The 16,866-nt window shown below is 35.6% G+C and overlaps 1 protein-coding gene across 1 annotated transcript in view; it reads right to left on the bottom strand.

Annotated features, from left to right (window-relative positions):
- Positions 1-295: 295 nt before the first annotated feature.
- Positions 296-16,866, bottom strand: part of ARSJ (arylsulfatase family member J) — an 84,443-nt gene continuing 67,872 nt past the window's right edge. The window contains exon 3 of the mRNA XM_067735216.1: positions 296-2,739. Within this exon, the coding sequence (XP_067591317.1) occupies positions 1,341-2,739 (1,399 nt within the window). The 3' untranslated portion in view covers positions 296-1,340. The remainder of the gene's footprint in view (positions 2,740-16,866) is intronic.

The raw sequence follows: 16,866 nt of genomic DNA, 5'->3' as shown, positions 1-16,866 counted from the left end.
ATTCGATTTTTAACAACGCCAGATAGGACCCATATATTCATTTCTCTGTATCTCCCCACCAAGTCCACTTTGTATAAGAGTAGGGTCATTACAAGTCTTATTTATTAACAAGAGAACACTTTTCTCCATGCAGTGGCCAAGTGGAAATATCTCTTATTTGCAAAATCCATATTATATTACTATGGTTGTTAGCAAATCATACCTTCATTTGCCTATTTGCCTATTTGTAAAGATTTGTTAAAATGAATAATATAATTCTATATAGATGTTAAATCAGAAAAGCCACACAATCTGCTGGTGCTATAAAATATGTCATTTTAATAATTAAGATACATAAATAAAGTGTTTATGACAGAAACAATAAAGTTGTCTCTCAATTCTGTACAAACGCTGAATTTCCAAGTAATTTGTAAGGAATATATTCATCTTATTACATTCAAAATAATGGTTGAACAATGATGATTATCATTTTTTTCTTTTTATATTCTATAAATTTACACACTATTAATTTATAGTATTACAGTGCTTGATAATCTTGATAATATGAAATAAAATTCTTCTAATGGTATGTAGAAAATAAAAATAAAATAATTAAAAGTCATTTGTATAACTATTTATGAAAACAAAATAATTAATATTTTTTCTGTAAAAATAAATTATGTACTTTATTCTGAAACATCATTCTATTAAAGTGTTTAGAAAATAGTTACATTCACGTTTTGGCAGTGTGCTCAAACTTTCTTATTTGCCATTCCCTTATGCATGATAAAGTGAGGTGCAAGCTGTTCACATGTGAGAAAAACAGCTTATTTTCACAGGAAAGGAAATGATATATGAAATAGAATTAATTAAAAAAACCCAAGTGCCCTATGATAGATATACAAAAATTCTCTAAGAAAAAAATGTTCTTCAAGGCCTTTGAGGTGATGCAACCTTTGACTACACTTCATCAAAGGTGGTTTTTAATCATGCTGCTCTGTAACTTCCATCAAAGTAGCATGTCCATCAATTGCAGGTTACAGTCCAATGTTATAATTTAAAGCATAGTGTTTGGTCAATTGACTGAAGCACAACAGCTGGACTCGTCACTGACCACCTTTTATAAACGACCAAGAGAAACAAACATCTCCTTTCTGCTCTAAGCATGGCTTCCAAGAGTAGCACCTTTGGCACTGAGCACAAGTTTTCCAGGTGGCAGAAGTCTCTGGAGTAGCACAACACGAAAACAGCGAGGCTGATGGCAGGAATCCTACTGAGCCAAAAACATGCTGGTTCACCTAGAAAACTGGTGAAAGACTAAGTACTGATTTAAGTTTAACCAGACAGGAAAAAATTTGTACCTATCCACGAGGAACACCCAATCGGCAATTTGTAAACGAACCCACTTTCTGCTGTTTCTTCTTTGTCTTACTTTTCTTCTGCTTCTTCTCAGTCTTATTTTTGCGTAACTTCTGTTTCTTGTTTTCCTCTTTATACCATGGTCCCCAGACTCCTCCATTGAGCCGAGGGTTACTTCTGGGGTCTTTGGGGGGGTATCTGACAGGCACCGCGGTCTTGTTGAACTGTGAGAGCCTCCGGAGGAGCTGCTTCACAACTCCGGGATACCTGTTAGAAAGGTCCACTCTCTCGTAGGGGTCGGCTGTGATGTTGAACAGCCATACACTTTTGCCAGTTGACAACGTAATCCGTTCGTTGTGCCACCGGTTCGGCCCTAGGTTGCTGAACGACTGAGGGGGCACCCAGTCACTGTACCCGGGGTTCCCTGTGAGCAGTTTCCAGTGCTGCACTCTGATGGCCGACTGGATGGCAGTGTTCCAGATCCCATAGCCTGCCGCCCAGGAGCCATTTTTCGCCTTGGTATAAATGGGGTCGATGTTGTGCAAAATATCTATTCGGGGAGAACGAAGGCCTTCACTTATGGTCTCCCAGATGTCATAGCCATCCAGTTGAATGTCCTCATCAATTTGTCCTTCAGCCAGTGAAATCAGAGTGGGGTACCAGTCAGTGATGTGCACAAGCTCCTTACACACCGTTCCCTTGTTTTTCAGAAGTGGACTGTGCACGAAGCCAACAGCCCGGATCCCCCCTTCCCAGTAGGTTCCTTTGCTACCTCTGAGGGGCCAGTTACTTCCTCCTGCTGTGGGCTGGCCGCCGTTATCTGAAGAGTATATGATAATGCTGTTGTTATAGAAACCATATGTCTTTAGAGCCAGGGTCACATTGTTGATTGCTTCGTCTAAGCAGGAAAGCATGGCAGCATACCTGCGCCTATTTATGTTGATAATGGACCTGTAGTGTTCAAAATACCTGCCAGGGGCTTGCAGTGGAGAGTGCACAGCTTGGTAGGCAATATATAAAAATAGAGGCTTTCTGGGGTCATGAGAAGCTAAGATTTGCTGCACTCTCTGAGTGTACATCTGTGTGGAGTATATGCCATTGTCGTAGTCCCAGGCAGCATTGTCATTTTCGTACAAGTCATAGCCACACATCCCGGGACTGTCACATTTGTAGTGTGTATAGTAATCGCCACTTCCCAAGAGGGAACCAAAAAAGGTATCAAATCCTCTCTTGGTGGGCATACATTCTTTTCTATAAAAACCCAAATGCCATTTTCCAACCATATGTGTTGAATATCCAACCTCTTTCAGCTTCTGAGGTAGGGTTGCATTGTCCAGAGGTAAGCAGTTGGGCTGTGTAGGTCTTATGATAGAATGCTGAAGTCCGGTATGTATCTGATACCTTGACAAAAGAGTAAAAATTGTGTCAGTGCAGGATAAAAGATAGATTCCACATAAAACAATGATTCTTAAATTAAACAATGTTTCTATGAAGAGAAATGTACCCCAAATAAAATATGACCAATTCAGTATTCTACTGTTGCTCAAAAGTCCTACCCTAATTAGCTACATGTTTAACATTTGAAATGCATTTAAATCAGTACTTTTGAAACTAAGGTTTCACCACCTATCTCAAAATCTTTTTAAAGTTCTTATAACAGAATTAATCTGAATAAACTTTAATCTTTTAATTAATTACATGACATAACAAACTAACATGAGAAAGGAAAGTATATAAATTTCAGAGTGTTTGTAACCCAGCAGGATCCTGTGGAGCCTTCTCAGGATAGACCCTACCTCCCAGCCCCCTCCCACCATGCCATGTCCTCTGCCTGCTTCTTGTTCTCAGAAAAACTTTAGCCTCCGAGGCCTTCCCCAAGTTCCAAAGAATAAATTTAATCAGAGAAGTGAGAAAATGTAGAAAGAAAGGAAAACAGTCAAGCAAGACAAAATAGTAATAGTTTAGCCATTAAACAAAGTCAAGGACCTTTAGTTCCTCCTCAAGGGCTAGAGATAATATTCTGAGCCATATCTTTGAACTATTTTGTCGATTCTGAAACCCCCACCAGGTGGGAGAAGTTAACTGAATGCTGCCCACAAGCACATAGACTCCAGGCTGGTTGGAACCAGAAGGTTGAAGATGTTGACTCCTGGTTACCTCACCACCAACCAATCAGAAGAATGTCTATGAGCTGATCACACACCCCATAACCGTCTCCCTCACTGTGTCTTTAAAAACCTTTCCCTGAAAGCCATTTCAGGGTCTTTTGAGCACTAGCTGCCTAGACTCCTTGCTTGGGGACTGCAATAAATGCTGCACTTTCCTTCACCACAACCCGGTGGCAGTAGACTGGCTTTACTGGGCACTGCGCACAGGTGAGTGGACTCAAGTTTGCTTTGGTAACATGCTGTTGTTATTGTTGTTGTCGGTTTTGGTCTAAGGACCTCACATTAGTTCCTAAATCATTTTCTGAAATAATTTCCAGCCGAGTAGGAAGAACTAAACATTCATGCAAAAATTATACAAAAATCTCCTGTTTGATTGTCAAAACCTGTTAAATCTCTGTAACGAGAAAGAAAATATTTCTGACTCACAATACACTATTGTTGAAAAGCCATTTTAGGTAAATCTTTTAGCTAATGCTACAGAAGAATTACATTTTTCCAAAAACAGCAGGAAATGAATACTTTCATATGTTTCCCACAGTGTCTCCTTTTTAAGAAAATTATATTCACTTACAATGTAGTCTAAGAAAACAAGGTAACTCTTTCTATACATTAAAATTAAGCAGTTGTTAGTTTCTGGTATTGTTCTCTTCCCAAGGATATTTTGCCAAGGGACTTTTTTCCAGAGAATGGTATGAATTTTCAATTGGGTCAAGATGTACCCATTAGTTCATGCCATTTTAAAAGTGATTAATATCTATAGTTATTACATAAGTTTAAAAAGACTTTTTAAATAGGAACTATAGAGATTCTGAGAAAATGAAGTTTTTAGAGAGTGTTAGTGTTAAAGTAAAAATATTCTTGGAATCAAATTACAAAGAGTAATATTGAGATCAAAAAGAATTTTTTTTTCCAAATCGATTGAACCTGAAAGGTCAACGTATCACACATGTCTTTGGTGAATAGTTCAATTTATTTTCAAATGTTCAAATGATAGTATAATGCAACTGAGAGTTCTTTCAAAGTGTCAACAGCAGTAACAGGCTGATGGTTTCATAGAAGTTGTAGGGATGTCCGGTCACTAACACAAGGCAGCATTCATATGGGTCCTGTCTACACAGCTGATCATTTAGCTGTCAAAGTTCACAATTAACACACTTGTGGTAATTTAAGTAATAAATTGCCAAAGAAATAAGCTTTTCATATGTATTATTTAGCACTAAATTCATAAAGTGTTATTGCTCTTGATAATTATTGATTCAGTTCAGGATCATTCACTTCTGAAACCACTAAGTTTTGTATAAGCACATGACAAATTGGTAACACCTATCAATATAAACATTGAGGATATTTAAAAAGGAGAAATCTGTATGATGTAAGAATTTGAGGGAGGATTTGTGGGCATGGGTTACTAACTAATTACCTTATGCAGAAAATGTACTTGGCCAGAAATCTATTCAAGTAATTGAACAGGTAACCAACTAAAGTCTTTCTAATTAAATTGGGCATTTTTGCACCTAGTATTAAAGGCAAAGGGAATTGAGGCTTTTGAAATTGTAAAATAGAGAAAATGTTCATACAAAAAGAGTACGAAAGAAGAGGGCTGCTGCTTTCAGAAGATGGTACAGTGTTAGCAGATAAATAAGAGAGTTCAGCGCTATTAATCAACTATGTGGTTTCTGTCTTCTCCAGAATAGAATGGTTTTCATATTGCAAAATTTAGCATCAACAGTATAAAGGTTGGCAGCAGTTCCTAACAGAAGAGAGCTTTTCAGGGCAGCTCCTGCTTAAATGAGTTCAACCCTGTAGGGCCAAATAGGAGGGAGTATGAGGTAAAACTGGAGGCAAGGGTTAAGGGTATAGGTTTTGGGGCCAGACATAACTGGGTTTGAATTTGCTCGACTGCGAATTAGCTGTGTGACTTTGGGCAGTACTTATCCCCTCTGATCCTCAGCTTCCTCATTTGTAAAATAGGGATAATAATACATATTGGGTTGTTGTAGCATCAAAAGAGAGCACAGAGTCTGGTAAGGAGAGTACATTCAGTAAATGATAGCTTTTATTATTATTATCCCAGAGTTCTGAATCATATGTTACTAACACATTTCTTTAAAGTTTTATCATTTATAGGCCTTATTTCACATGCATTATTGCATTTAGTCCTCATTACAACAGTGAGAAGTAGGATTCTTTACGTTCATTTTATAGATGGAAGATAGAGACATAGAGATGTCCCCCAACTCCCCAACCTGCCCCCAGGCTGTGAAACATGTTCCTGAACAACAAGGGCTAAGCCTGATGCTTTCTCTAGTCTCTTAAAGAGTTAATTCCACTACTTCTTGAAAAATCAAGGAGCAGAGGAAAGATGCCACGTCAGTCTTGAGAAGTGAATCTGTTCTAACTTTCTAATTAAAGATAGGAAGAATTTATAAACCAAATAGTGAGGCTTATGCTGACCTCCCCAAATTTTGAGAACTTTTTAAGTAGATAATTTGTGAGCATTAAACAAACAAACACACAAATTAGGTAGGATCAAAAGAAAAGTCCTGCCAAGTTAGCTTCATTTTCTTTTTTAAAAAAGGATCAGAATTAGGAGAATAGCTTAGGAAAATGATAGGCATTTGAAAAGGCTGCCCATGATTCTTTTCTTATAAAATAACAGAAAATCAACTGTATGACAGCACTATATATTTGTGATAAGAATGATAATCTTACACTTTCATACCAGTTAATTGCATACAGAAACTTTTCATTTACATGATATTCTCTGGCTTCTACAACAGTGTGGAGCAGGCAGGAGGGCTCCATTTATTAGTTCCATCTAACAACAACAATGAAAGGACACTGAAACTCAGAGTAATTTAGTGGCTTTCCCAAGTTTTACAGCTGTAAGTCTTGGGTTCTATACTGGAATCCAGATTTTTGGCTTTGGAGACTCACATTGTACACTCACAGCTAACTGAACAGTTAGACCCATGTAAAGTTTGGGTTAATTTATTTGCATTAATCTTCAGTATTTATTCATTTCCGTAGTTAAGTTATATTACTGAGTTTATAACATGTGCTAAGAATTAAGTTTTTGTTTTGTTCTGTTTCTCCCCCTGCCCCCAGAGCTGTTATATTACAAAGTGGGTTGTAAGTAAAGATCCTACTGGCAATGAGGGTGACATGAAGCTAAGAGTTCTCTGAACCCTGGGATCAGACGGAGATGGTGCTGTCAGTCATGAAGAGCAGCATGCTAAAAATGCTAAAAAAATTTTTTCTTTCAGGAAGGAGATGGTTGGGCTCTAGGGAAAATCTTGATAGAGTTTTTGGCTTGTCAGTGACCTTGACTTGGCAGCAGCAACTAGCTGGAAGACTAATCAGATAATTCTTCAAAATAAACTAAAAAATAGTATATTAATTAATATTAACTGATTAACTGGTTGAGAATCCCCGATCTGGAAAGAAGTTTCTGGAGCAGCACAACTGGGCCCTTTCTTTGCTTCAACTCATTGATTATTATTATCCACGAATTGAATAAAGATATAGAAGACATGCTTATTATGTAAGAGGAATAGTGAAAAGCGGCATAATGAAGATTCAAAGTAATCTAAATGACCCGAAATGTTGTTGAAACAGATGATAAAATGTACATAGAAAGTTAAAGAAGGGCTTAAAGACTGAAAGGGAATATGTCAAAAAGACGTAGAAACCTGAATTAAGGGGCTCTTAACTGGCCAAATCTGGGACAAGGCAAGCATCAAAATAAACAGTAATAAATTACACCCGCTGAATAAAATAGGAGACCCTGAGTCCATACTAATATAAGTAAATAAGTAAATGGGAAAAGTTTGGTATGCAATGGGATATTGATAGAGTCTCAAAGTACCTCCCCACAAAACACTTATTAATTATATATATGGAAAAGAGTAACCACACACTGGAAGTGCTTGATAAACACCATATTAATCAAGTGATCAAAGTTAACATCATCAGTAATCAGGATAAATCGATATCATGTGCCACCAGATAGGATGCAATGAGAATATAGCATTGTTTCTACAGTGTTCCACCCTAAGGTACACAATCTGAATCTAATTCTCAGTAAATATCAGGCAAAACTAAACTGAGGGACATTCTACAAAATAACTGACCTAAAATCTTCAGAAGTATCAAGGTTATATAAGTCAAAGAAGGACTGAGGAACTCTTCCAATTTGAAAGAGACTAAGGAGACATGAATAAATGTAATAACGCGATTCTGAATTGGAATGGTTACAATAAAGGACATACTTTGAGGACTAAATAGGAATAATAATGTTCTCCTGTTTTTGATAGTTCTTTTGTGGCTAATGTAGGAAAATATCTTTGTAGGACATACACACTAAAGTATTGGAGATGATGGGGCATCAGGTTGGCAACTAACTCTCAAATGGTTCAGGAAAAAATGTTTTTTGTGCTGTACTTGAATTTTTTCTGTAGGTATAAGATAGTTTCAAAATTTTAAAAAAATGCGTAAGAAAATCTAAATGGGTTAAACGAAAGGCACTACATGTTATTTAAAAAAATCAACTCTTTACATGTTAGTTATATAAGACTATGTAAATAGATGTGGGAAGTTGGATCTATCAGACTATGAATTTAATAAAAAGCAAAAAAGAAAAATAAGAGCTAAAATATATACACTGTACTAATTTATAAACATTATAGAAACTTATACAAAAATAGAAATTAAGACAGATGAGATAAAAATAAATATAAATAGAACTTCTGGTATCTCTTCTTACATTCTAATGAATCATCTTGTGTTGTCCTAGGGTGTCAGGACTACAATTTGTAGATCGTTGGTATAGGAAGGAGATTGTAGGGAGATGAAAATCGAAGCACAGAGGTTTTCTTTTTTAAGGCTATTAAAGTAGTTTGGGTCAAAGATGATGGTGGCTTGGACTACCATCTAGTGGCAGTAAAAATGGAAGTAAGTGGATGGATCAAATGTATACTTTGGACTTAGAACTGATAGGACAATTTCAATGAGGGGAGGGAGGATAATGAGAGAGGAAAGGGAAGAAAATAATGACTTATAGATTTGTGGCTTTCATCATTCGGTGAATAGCAGATGGACCAGCTGGTCTCTGTTTTATTCCAAAGTATATAATTGGGACTAATGGGTAACATTACAAGGAGGCAGATTTCAATTCAATGCAAAAAAAAAAAAAAAAAAAATTCTAAAAAAGAAAAGAAACAAAGACCACAAAAAAATAGGTTAGATGATCATCTACCAAAGATTCTGTAAAAGATATACCTGAATTGGAAAAGAAGTACTAAATGACCTCTAAGGTTCCTTCTATAAAAATTCATGTGTCAAGGACTATAGCTTGGTGTTTCCATAAAGAACTCCATACGACCTCAGAGCAGCTTTACAAAACCAAGTTTATAATATTTATGTACAAGTATTTGATAAACAGGTTTCCACAATGCATCAACATATATTTAACTTCTTTCTTTGATAATGTAAAGTTAGATTAAAAAATAGGTTTTTCACATAATGCATTCTGAATACATACTGTAATCATGTTTGCTAAAAAATAAACTAATTTTGAAATTTAGTGGATTTTTTTGGTCTCCATCTGGCTACCATGTGAAGAAAATTCCATATGAACAACAGTAAAACTAGAGTTGATGCAAATCTGCTTAAAACAATAGCTATCATTCTCACTTTCTGGCCAACTTACAAGAAAAAAGCTAAGTGAGCCTTTCAGCTTGGCATTAGAACATGTGAAGAGTTTTGTAATCTTTTAAAATATTAATTTATATTACTGAGTGCTGGCAGTGGCGGTAGTTTTTGAATTCTCCTTTTTCTAATAATATCTAATACAATATTATTATTTTAATCCAATTACATATTTAATGTATCCCTGTAAGTACAAACACTTACAAGGATAAAAAATGAATCCTAATAGTTTCATTCAGGCTCTAAAATCCAGGATGGTTACAGGGTACAAAAGCAGCCAATAGTGCAGTAGAAACTGATAGTTTGAAGGGAAGGAAACAGGTATAACTGACTATAGTTTACGAATCAAATGTCATACAGATATTTATAAGTTAGAAATATATAACTTATTTTCCATATGCTGAAAGGAGTTCCTTTATTACTTTCTTCCAAAGACTTTTTTTTATCTCAAAGACTATAATTCTATTTGTAGGCCTTAATTTCATTATTTAGTACTTATATATTCTGGTGGGAGGTGGAGGTTGTGGAGGGTTGTCATACCAAGTCTATGCCAAGTTTTTCATCTCATGAACAAATATCCACTCATTTATGAGATGCAAACTAGGCATAGTTTAGAATGAATTACTTATTTAACACTCTTTCATCCACCACGAGTCAGACACTGCTAGCTTTGGGGGGGTCACAAAGTTGAATAAGATGGGTTCTGCTCTCAAGGAACTCAGTCTATGTGAGATGCAGACGACAATCAGAGGATTATCACGACAGGAATAAATGCTATAGCAAAGACAACCACAGCCTTCTCTGAGTGCTCATAGCAGGATCAGGAAATGCTCTCAGAAGGGACCATGTTAGATGTGAATGCATTCACAGGAGTATCTGGGTGAATCTGGGAAAAGGACAGACATTTCAAACACTTGCAACAACATGGACAAAAGCAAAGTCACAGGGGAACACGAATCAGAGATGATTCTTGAGGGAGGAGGAGCCATCCAGGTAAAGGGCTGAAAGGAAGGCAAAGAGCATTTCAGTAAGGAGTGGAATGTTCAAATACAGAAAGGGAGAGAGAGTTTGGCCCTCTGTGGATCAACAGTTCAGAACACAGATTCAGACATATCTTGACGAGAGATGAGAGTATATAGACAAGTAGGTGCCAAATTACAGAGAGCTGTATTACAGCCTACAGCTGTACTAAGGTTTTTGTACTTAATGTAGAGCTCACAGGAAGCCACAGAAATGCTTTTGAAAAAAGAATAACATAATAAGTTTTGCATAAGAGAAAGCACTCTGGCTGTAGTGTGAAGAATGCATTGGAATGGAACAGGACTTAGGCAAGGGGATTTGCCCTAATCTAAGAGATAAATGTTGATAGTCAAAACTGAGACGGGTGACAGTAAGGATGAGAGAAGGGGATTAGAGATTATAAAGAGGGACATTTAATAGGGTTACAGACTGTAGGTGAAGAGCATGGGACAGAGAAATGTTGAGAATGAGGCCAGAATGTCTGGTCTGGGTGGCTGAGTAAAAGGAGGCTTCTTGCACTAAGAAATTCAGGAAGAGGAAAAGGGATGAGTGGGAAGACAATGAATCCTGCTCTGCATTAAGCTGGAGGCACCTGTGAGATACCCATCAGGAGGTGTACAGGATGACATAACATAAAGATCTGAGACTACTTAGCATATAGGTGGTATGTGAATTCACGGGAGCACATGACACTATCTACAGACAGAATGGAGACTGAGGGCCAAGGAAATAATACCATCATCTAGAAGAAAAGCAAGGAGCACCAGCGAAAGAGTCTGAGATGAAACAGCTATTGTGTGAACTAGAGCAGTGGAGGGGAGTTATACAGAGTGGCCTGTATCCCATACTGTGAAGGAGCCAAAGAAGGTGAGAACTGAACAGTGTCAACTGGATTTCACAACAAGCACATGGGAACTGATAAACAATATTTTAGTAGAACGGTGTGGGAAGAAGCCCAGACTTTTGTTAAGTTGAGACATGATTGGAAAGTGAAAATGTATAGATGGTGAGCATAGACTACTTCAAGACTATAAATGGAAAAAGAAAATAAAAAAGGAGTATAGTGGGGCTCTAAGCGCTGATGCGGAAAAGTGCTTATGATGTACTGCTGCCTGGAAGGACATCTGGCTATGGCAGAATATCTTATTTATTATTAGCTCTTTATAATAAAAAATGTAAAGTCCCATAAGGGCAGGGACTAGTCACTGCTGTATCCACACCCCCTAAAACAATATTTGGCTCATTATAGGACATCAATAAATATTTTTTAAATGAATGAACGAATAAATGTGAGTGTGCATGTATTCGCTGAGAGAGAAAGAGAAAGAAAAAAATGTAAAGATATACACCAAACCCTTGGACATGATTATTTTCAGGGGAATAACAATTGTGGGAGAAGAGGAAGCTTTCACTTTCTGTTATATAAATTTATATATAGATGAAATTTAGATGAATGGGTTTCAAAATAACTAGCATATTCTACTCAGACTAATTGTTAATACGGGATTAATTTTACCAAGGCAATTTGTTAGCAATTTAAAATAAAAAAACAAATCTAAATGCCAACAGAATGAAAAAACTCATTCATCTTATCAAGGAACGTTCTTTCTAGTAAGGACGTCTACTCGGAAGATTACCTTTAGACCAGAAGAAAGGGGATGGAATGTGCTAAGTTAATTCTGTAATTATCCCCTAAAAGCCAGAGAAAATGTCTCCTTTCACTAAATAAACAAAAGGATAGATAACTTGTCACATAATTTTAAAAATTCCTACCTTTGAATGGTCTTTGCTGGTCATCGGAGGCTGCTGTTTATCCTTGCAATTGCCTTTGTCATCCACAAAGATTTTGCTACACTGATTACAGTTTTCCTGGTCTCATAAGAAACATGGCTGCAAATCACACGGTAAGTGGTTTCTTTCTGAAAACATTCTTTTTACTCTCATCTATAGTGTGTGTAAATTCTTGGTAATTTCCATCAAAAAATAAGTTTAGTCCCTAACCAGAGGGACTTTGCCATGACCCCCTTTTTCCATGTTATCTTTTGGAAGTATTCCTTTTAAAGACCCGGACTTTCTACACTCCATTATTTAAACAAAATAAAGTTTAATACATAAATTAAAGACTACCAAACATCTATCTAAATGAACATTCACTTATATAGTTAACTGATTCCTCATCTATAAAATTATTTACAGAGTAAAATTTAAGAGGGAACTCCAGAGGTGCATTTAAAATGATTTAACTTAGACTTTTTCAAGGACACATGTATTCCAAAAAGCAAAGTGTACCCCATACTGCCAAAATAAAATTTCTACTTTTCTTGCTATTTTTACTACTACCACAGAGTATTATTAAATCAATTTAGAAAAATTTTGATTTATCTCTTCTATTCTAAACAGAAAATGTGCTTTGAGGTGTAGAACAGAGAGCAGCTTAAATATTAAACCACATTTCACATTACCAACTTTGCCCTGAGACAGGATGTGTTACGAAAAATATTCTTAGCTAATATTCTATTGATATTAGTTAAAATTATCAATGTAAAGTGCAGATTCCTTAGGAAAAAATTCTTTAAATTTTTTTGAAAATACGATCTATTCATTTTCCTCTGTATGCATCAGTCCATCATTTATTTAATTCCCCTAGAAATAGGACTGCCATATTTTCAAATGGTGGAAAAGTCCAATGTTTTCTTTGTAGTTCTGACTTTGAAGAAAAAAAAATTATGAAGAGCTTGACGTTTCTGTTCACCAGGTGTCTTCTCTAGAAATTAGCCCAACAAAAAAGTGGTAACATTCTTGCATTCTTGAGCAGGATTATCTCCTCCTACCTGTCCTTAGGAATTCTCTTTCAAATAACTGAGTATCTTTGCACCTGAAATTAGCCACACATAAGTGAAAGTACTTTATGTCAAACTCATGTGGAAGGCATCAGTGTCTTAGCTGCAAGCTATGTGAAAAGAAACTGAAACTCAACGGCTTAGTAGGGAAAATGATGGCAGTCTCCAGAAAAATTTACAAATTCAATTTAATAAAAATTACATTTATTAAGAACCTACAATATTCCAGGCACTGTACTGTGTGGGGAACACAAAAGATAGTAAGAATTTATGATAAATAAATCTATGGGGCATATTGTGATATACTAAGTATCAAAAGTAGAGAATAATTTTTATGTTTTAGGGAAAGTTGCAAAAAGAATATACTTGCTTATTCCTCAAGGCAGATGGCTATTACACTTTCAGTTAATTAGCATTACTTGTAAAGGAACTTTATAATTCTATGCTATAAAGCAGTTTCAACTAAAGATAATTATTGTGTAAAACTGTATTAATTGGTATGACTAAATTCTCAAGGCTAGAGCCATGCCTTTTCATGTAGGCATCGTTAGAAATAGAACATAGGCACCAACTGACATGTATTAAATAATTTCTTTCCCAAAAGATAAATTCATGGCCTTCTAATCTATCTGTGACTTTGCCCTTCTATTGGTATCTTTTCTAAATTCTAATAGCGATGACAATTGATTCTGTCCTAAATACAGATATTGAACTATTTTAAATAGCTTAGAACTTATTATTAAAATGACAGTATTAATAAGCAACTAATGCTGGCAGATAAGAATGTGGAATTGATATTTTATATTCTGAGCTGTTGAACTATATAAGTAGTTAAATGAAAGAAATTTAGCAAATTTAAACGTATCCTTGTCCAAATCATTATCATAGATCATCTTTCTTCTACCCCATGTACAATAGCATAGTTACAACTGCCTTAATTTTTTTTTGCGGTACGCGGGCCTCTCACTGTTGTGGCCTCTCCCGTTGCGGAGTACAGGCTCTGGACGTGCAGGCTCAGCGACCATGGCTCACGGGCCCAGCCACTCCACGGCATGTGGGATCTTCCCGGACCGGGGCACGAACCTGTGTCCCCTGCATTGGCAGGTGGACTCTCAACCACTGCGCCACCAGGGAAGCTCACAACTGCCTTAATTTTATATAATAATTCTTTTCATTCAACTTTCTCCTTTATGTAGAAAAATACCCAGAGTATTTGTTAAATTATTCTTAAGAAGCTTTCGTATGTTTGAAATATTTCACAGTGATAATAATAATTTAAAAAACTGGAAATAAAAAAGAGAACTAAATATGCCCTGAAGATCCCTCCACAGGACTTTTTTTTTCTTTTTTAGTTGGGGTTATATGAAATAAAATACAGAAGACATATTGTAAATTGTAAAATTCTATACAAATGCTAGTTATAACTATTTATTACTACATCTTCTCTCTTCTGTGCCCTTCCCATCCATCATCTCTTTAACTCCATGTCTTTCTCCTACTGCTCTGTTGTGTGCAAGTGATGAAACCAAAACCAAAGCGAAACAAAACATAATGCCATCACTTGGGACTAGTGAATTAGTGTCTTGCCCATTGTCTTTCTTCCTGGCAGTCAGATTGGAATTTCCAGTTGTCAAACTGAAGCTTATGCCATGCAATTGCTTTTTTCCCCTTTTACGTGTCAGTTTACTTACATGTCTATGGAGGAATGCAAAGAAATAACACATTGATCTATAGGGAGACCCATGCCAAGTACTCAGCTTTATTTAAAAAAAATAAATGTTCTGAATGAAGACGGTTTGTAAAAAGAAGGATAGGCATTGAATCTATAGGAATATTTATGGTATGCTGAGCTGTAATGACATATTAGCAGAACCCACCTGATCTCTTTGTTGCCTGAGTCATACTTTCCAGTATTAATATATGGATCTTGTTATATTTCAGACATGGAAATAAACTTGTTCCCCAAAACTTTCTTTGGAGTGCTTTAATATTATTAAGTGATGCTTATTTTGTCTACCAGAGGGAAGATTTGACAAATAAATCTCAGCTGTGCTATTCCATCCAATTTTTTCTTATTCTTTACTCATACCATAACAGATAGGTTTCCAAAATATCACACAGATACTGCACCTATGACCCTGGGAAAGCATACTCACTACTGATCATAGGTTTCTCAGCTGAATGTATCCTGGAAAGCTCCCAGAAAGTACCATTAAAAATTCATGGCAGTAAAATTTGTTCTTGAAGCTGCTGCTTCTCTTACTGCCCGTTGCCCACTTTCCTGTACCATCAGAAGGAATCATGTGTCCTGTTAAGCTATACCTGCCAACTCCTCTAAAAATTTGTGTTGCAAGAGCCAAAACTGTCACTCCCATGTTCTTGAATTTCTGTAATCCTGAAAAGCTGTTAAGTGTTGTTTTAGCTGTATTTCTACTAGGATCCAAAATACAGATTCTCAAAATTAGTTTAATGGTATTTTTATAGTAACATAAGGGAAAGTGCATGCAAACATGTATTGATTTGCTAAAAATTATATTCAGAAGCTGAATTAATGTGGTTCTTAGAAGTCATATTCAGAAAAAATTATATTAGAAACAAGTTAAACATAGATCATTAATGACAATATAACTGGAGGCATACTAAGGGAATAATAAGTGATTTTGGCCTACTAACGGAGGACTGTGTGATCTCCCTTGGTAATTTACCAATTTATTATTAGAATGTTCAATATGTCATAAGATTATCAATAACTTTGCAATTCTATTACTTGTCCATGTTATTAGGGTTATTTTACTTTGAATTTACTATCTTGTAAAACAACAGAGCTGAAAACTAAAATGGCAAATTCACTTCAGAGAATCTCTGTGCATCAGTTTCCTCATTTCCATTTTTATGCCTCAGTTTACTCAGTTGCTTCAGTAACCTCAAAATGAAGTTAATATTAGCACCTTTCTCACCGAGTTATTATGAGGATTAAATGAGCTAATATATGCGAAGTGCTTAGAACAGTGTCCAGAACATAGAAACACAATAGAAAAAATTACAGAGTTCAATGGGGTTACTAGAGTTTTGCAGACAACACATTTTCCAACCTTTGGTTGTTGTCTGGTCTCACCTAACAATGAGTAAGAATCTCTAAATAACTACCACTTGACAAATTTTGGTATAGTAATCAAGAAGAGTATCACATGTATCTGAAAACACGACTCAAACACATCTCCCTTTTCCAGCTATATACCTTTATGAAGCTAAGTTTTCTTCACATACTTCAAACATAACAACAATGAAAATCCAATTATCTTCTATTAAGCTAGCCATTAAAGAGATAGTAAAATTAAAAATAATGCTAACCTTCTCACTATTTTTTAAAAAGAATATTGTTATAGTCATAAAAAGATCTTATTTATGTTAACATGTAATTGGTTTGTCATTTTTAAATAAATATTTTAAGAAATTCTCAAGTTTTAATGTCTATTATGGTAAAAACCAATAGTATTAACTCATATAAGCAAAAGTTCTTTGGAGTCCTCAGTGATTTTTAAGAGTGCAAAAGGGCCCTGAGGCCAAAATGTTTGAGAACCACTGATGTCTTAATATTCTCTGATTAAAATTTTCTGAATAGATACATAAATAATTACCAAATCTAAATAACAAATACTTCTATGAAATAGTATTTTGTGGTACAAAGAATATGAGATTAGGAGTAAAAATTCCAATACTGAATCCATTGTTAACTCTCCAGCAAAATGAAAAAATTATTTTTTAAAGTCAAAATAGTATGCCAATTCTGG

Source organism: Pseudorca crassidens, chromosome 4 (assembly GCF_039906515.1).
Source record: "Pseudorca crassidens isolate mPseCra1 chromosome 4, mPseCra1.hap1, whole genome shotgun sequence".
NCBI lineage: Eukaryota > Metazoa > Chordata > Mammalia > Artiodactyla > Delphinidae > Pseudorca > Pseudorca crassidens.
Note: the sequence above shows the minus strand (reverse complement) of the source record. Positions and strands in the feature narration are given on the sequence as shown.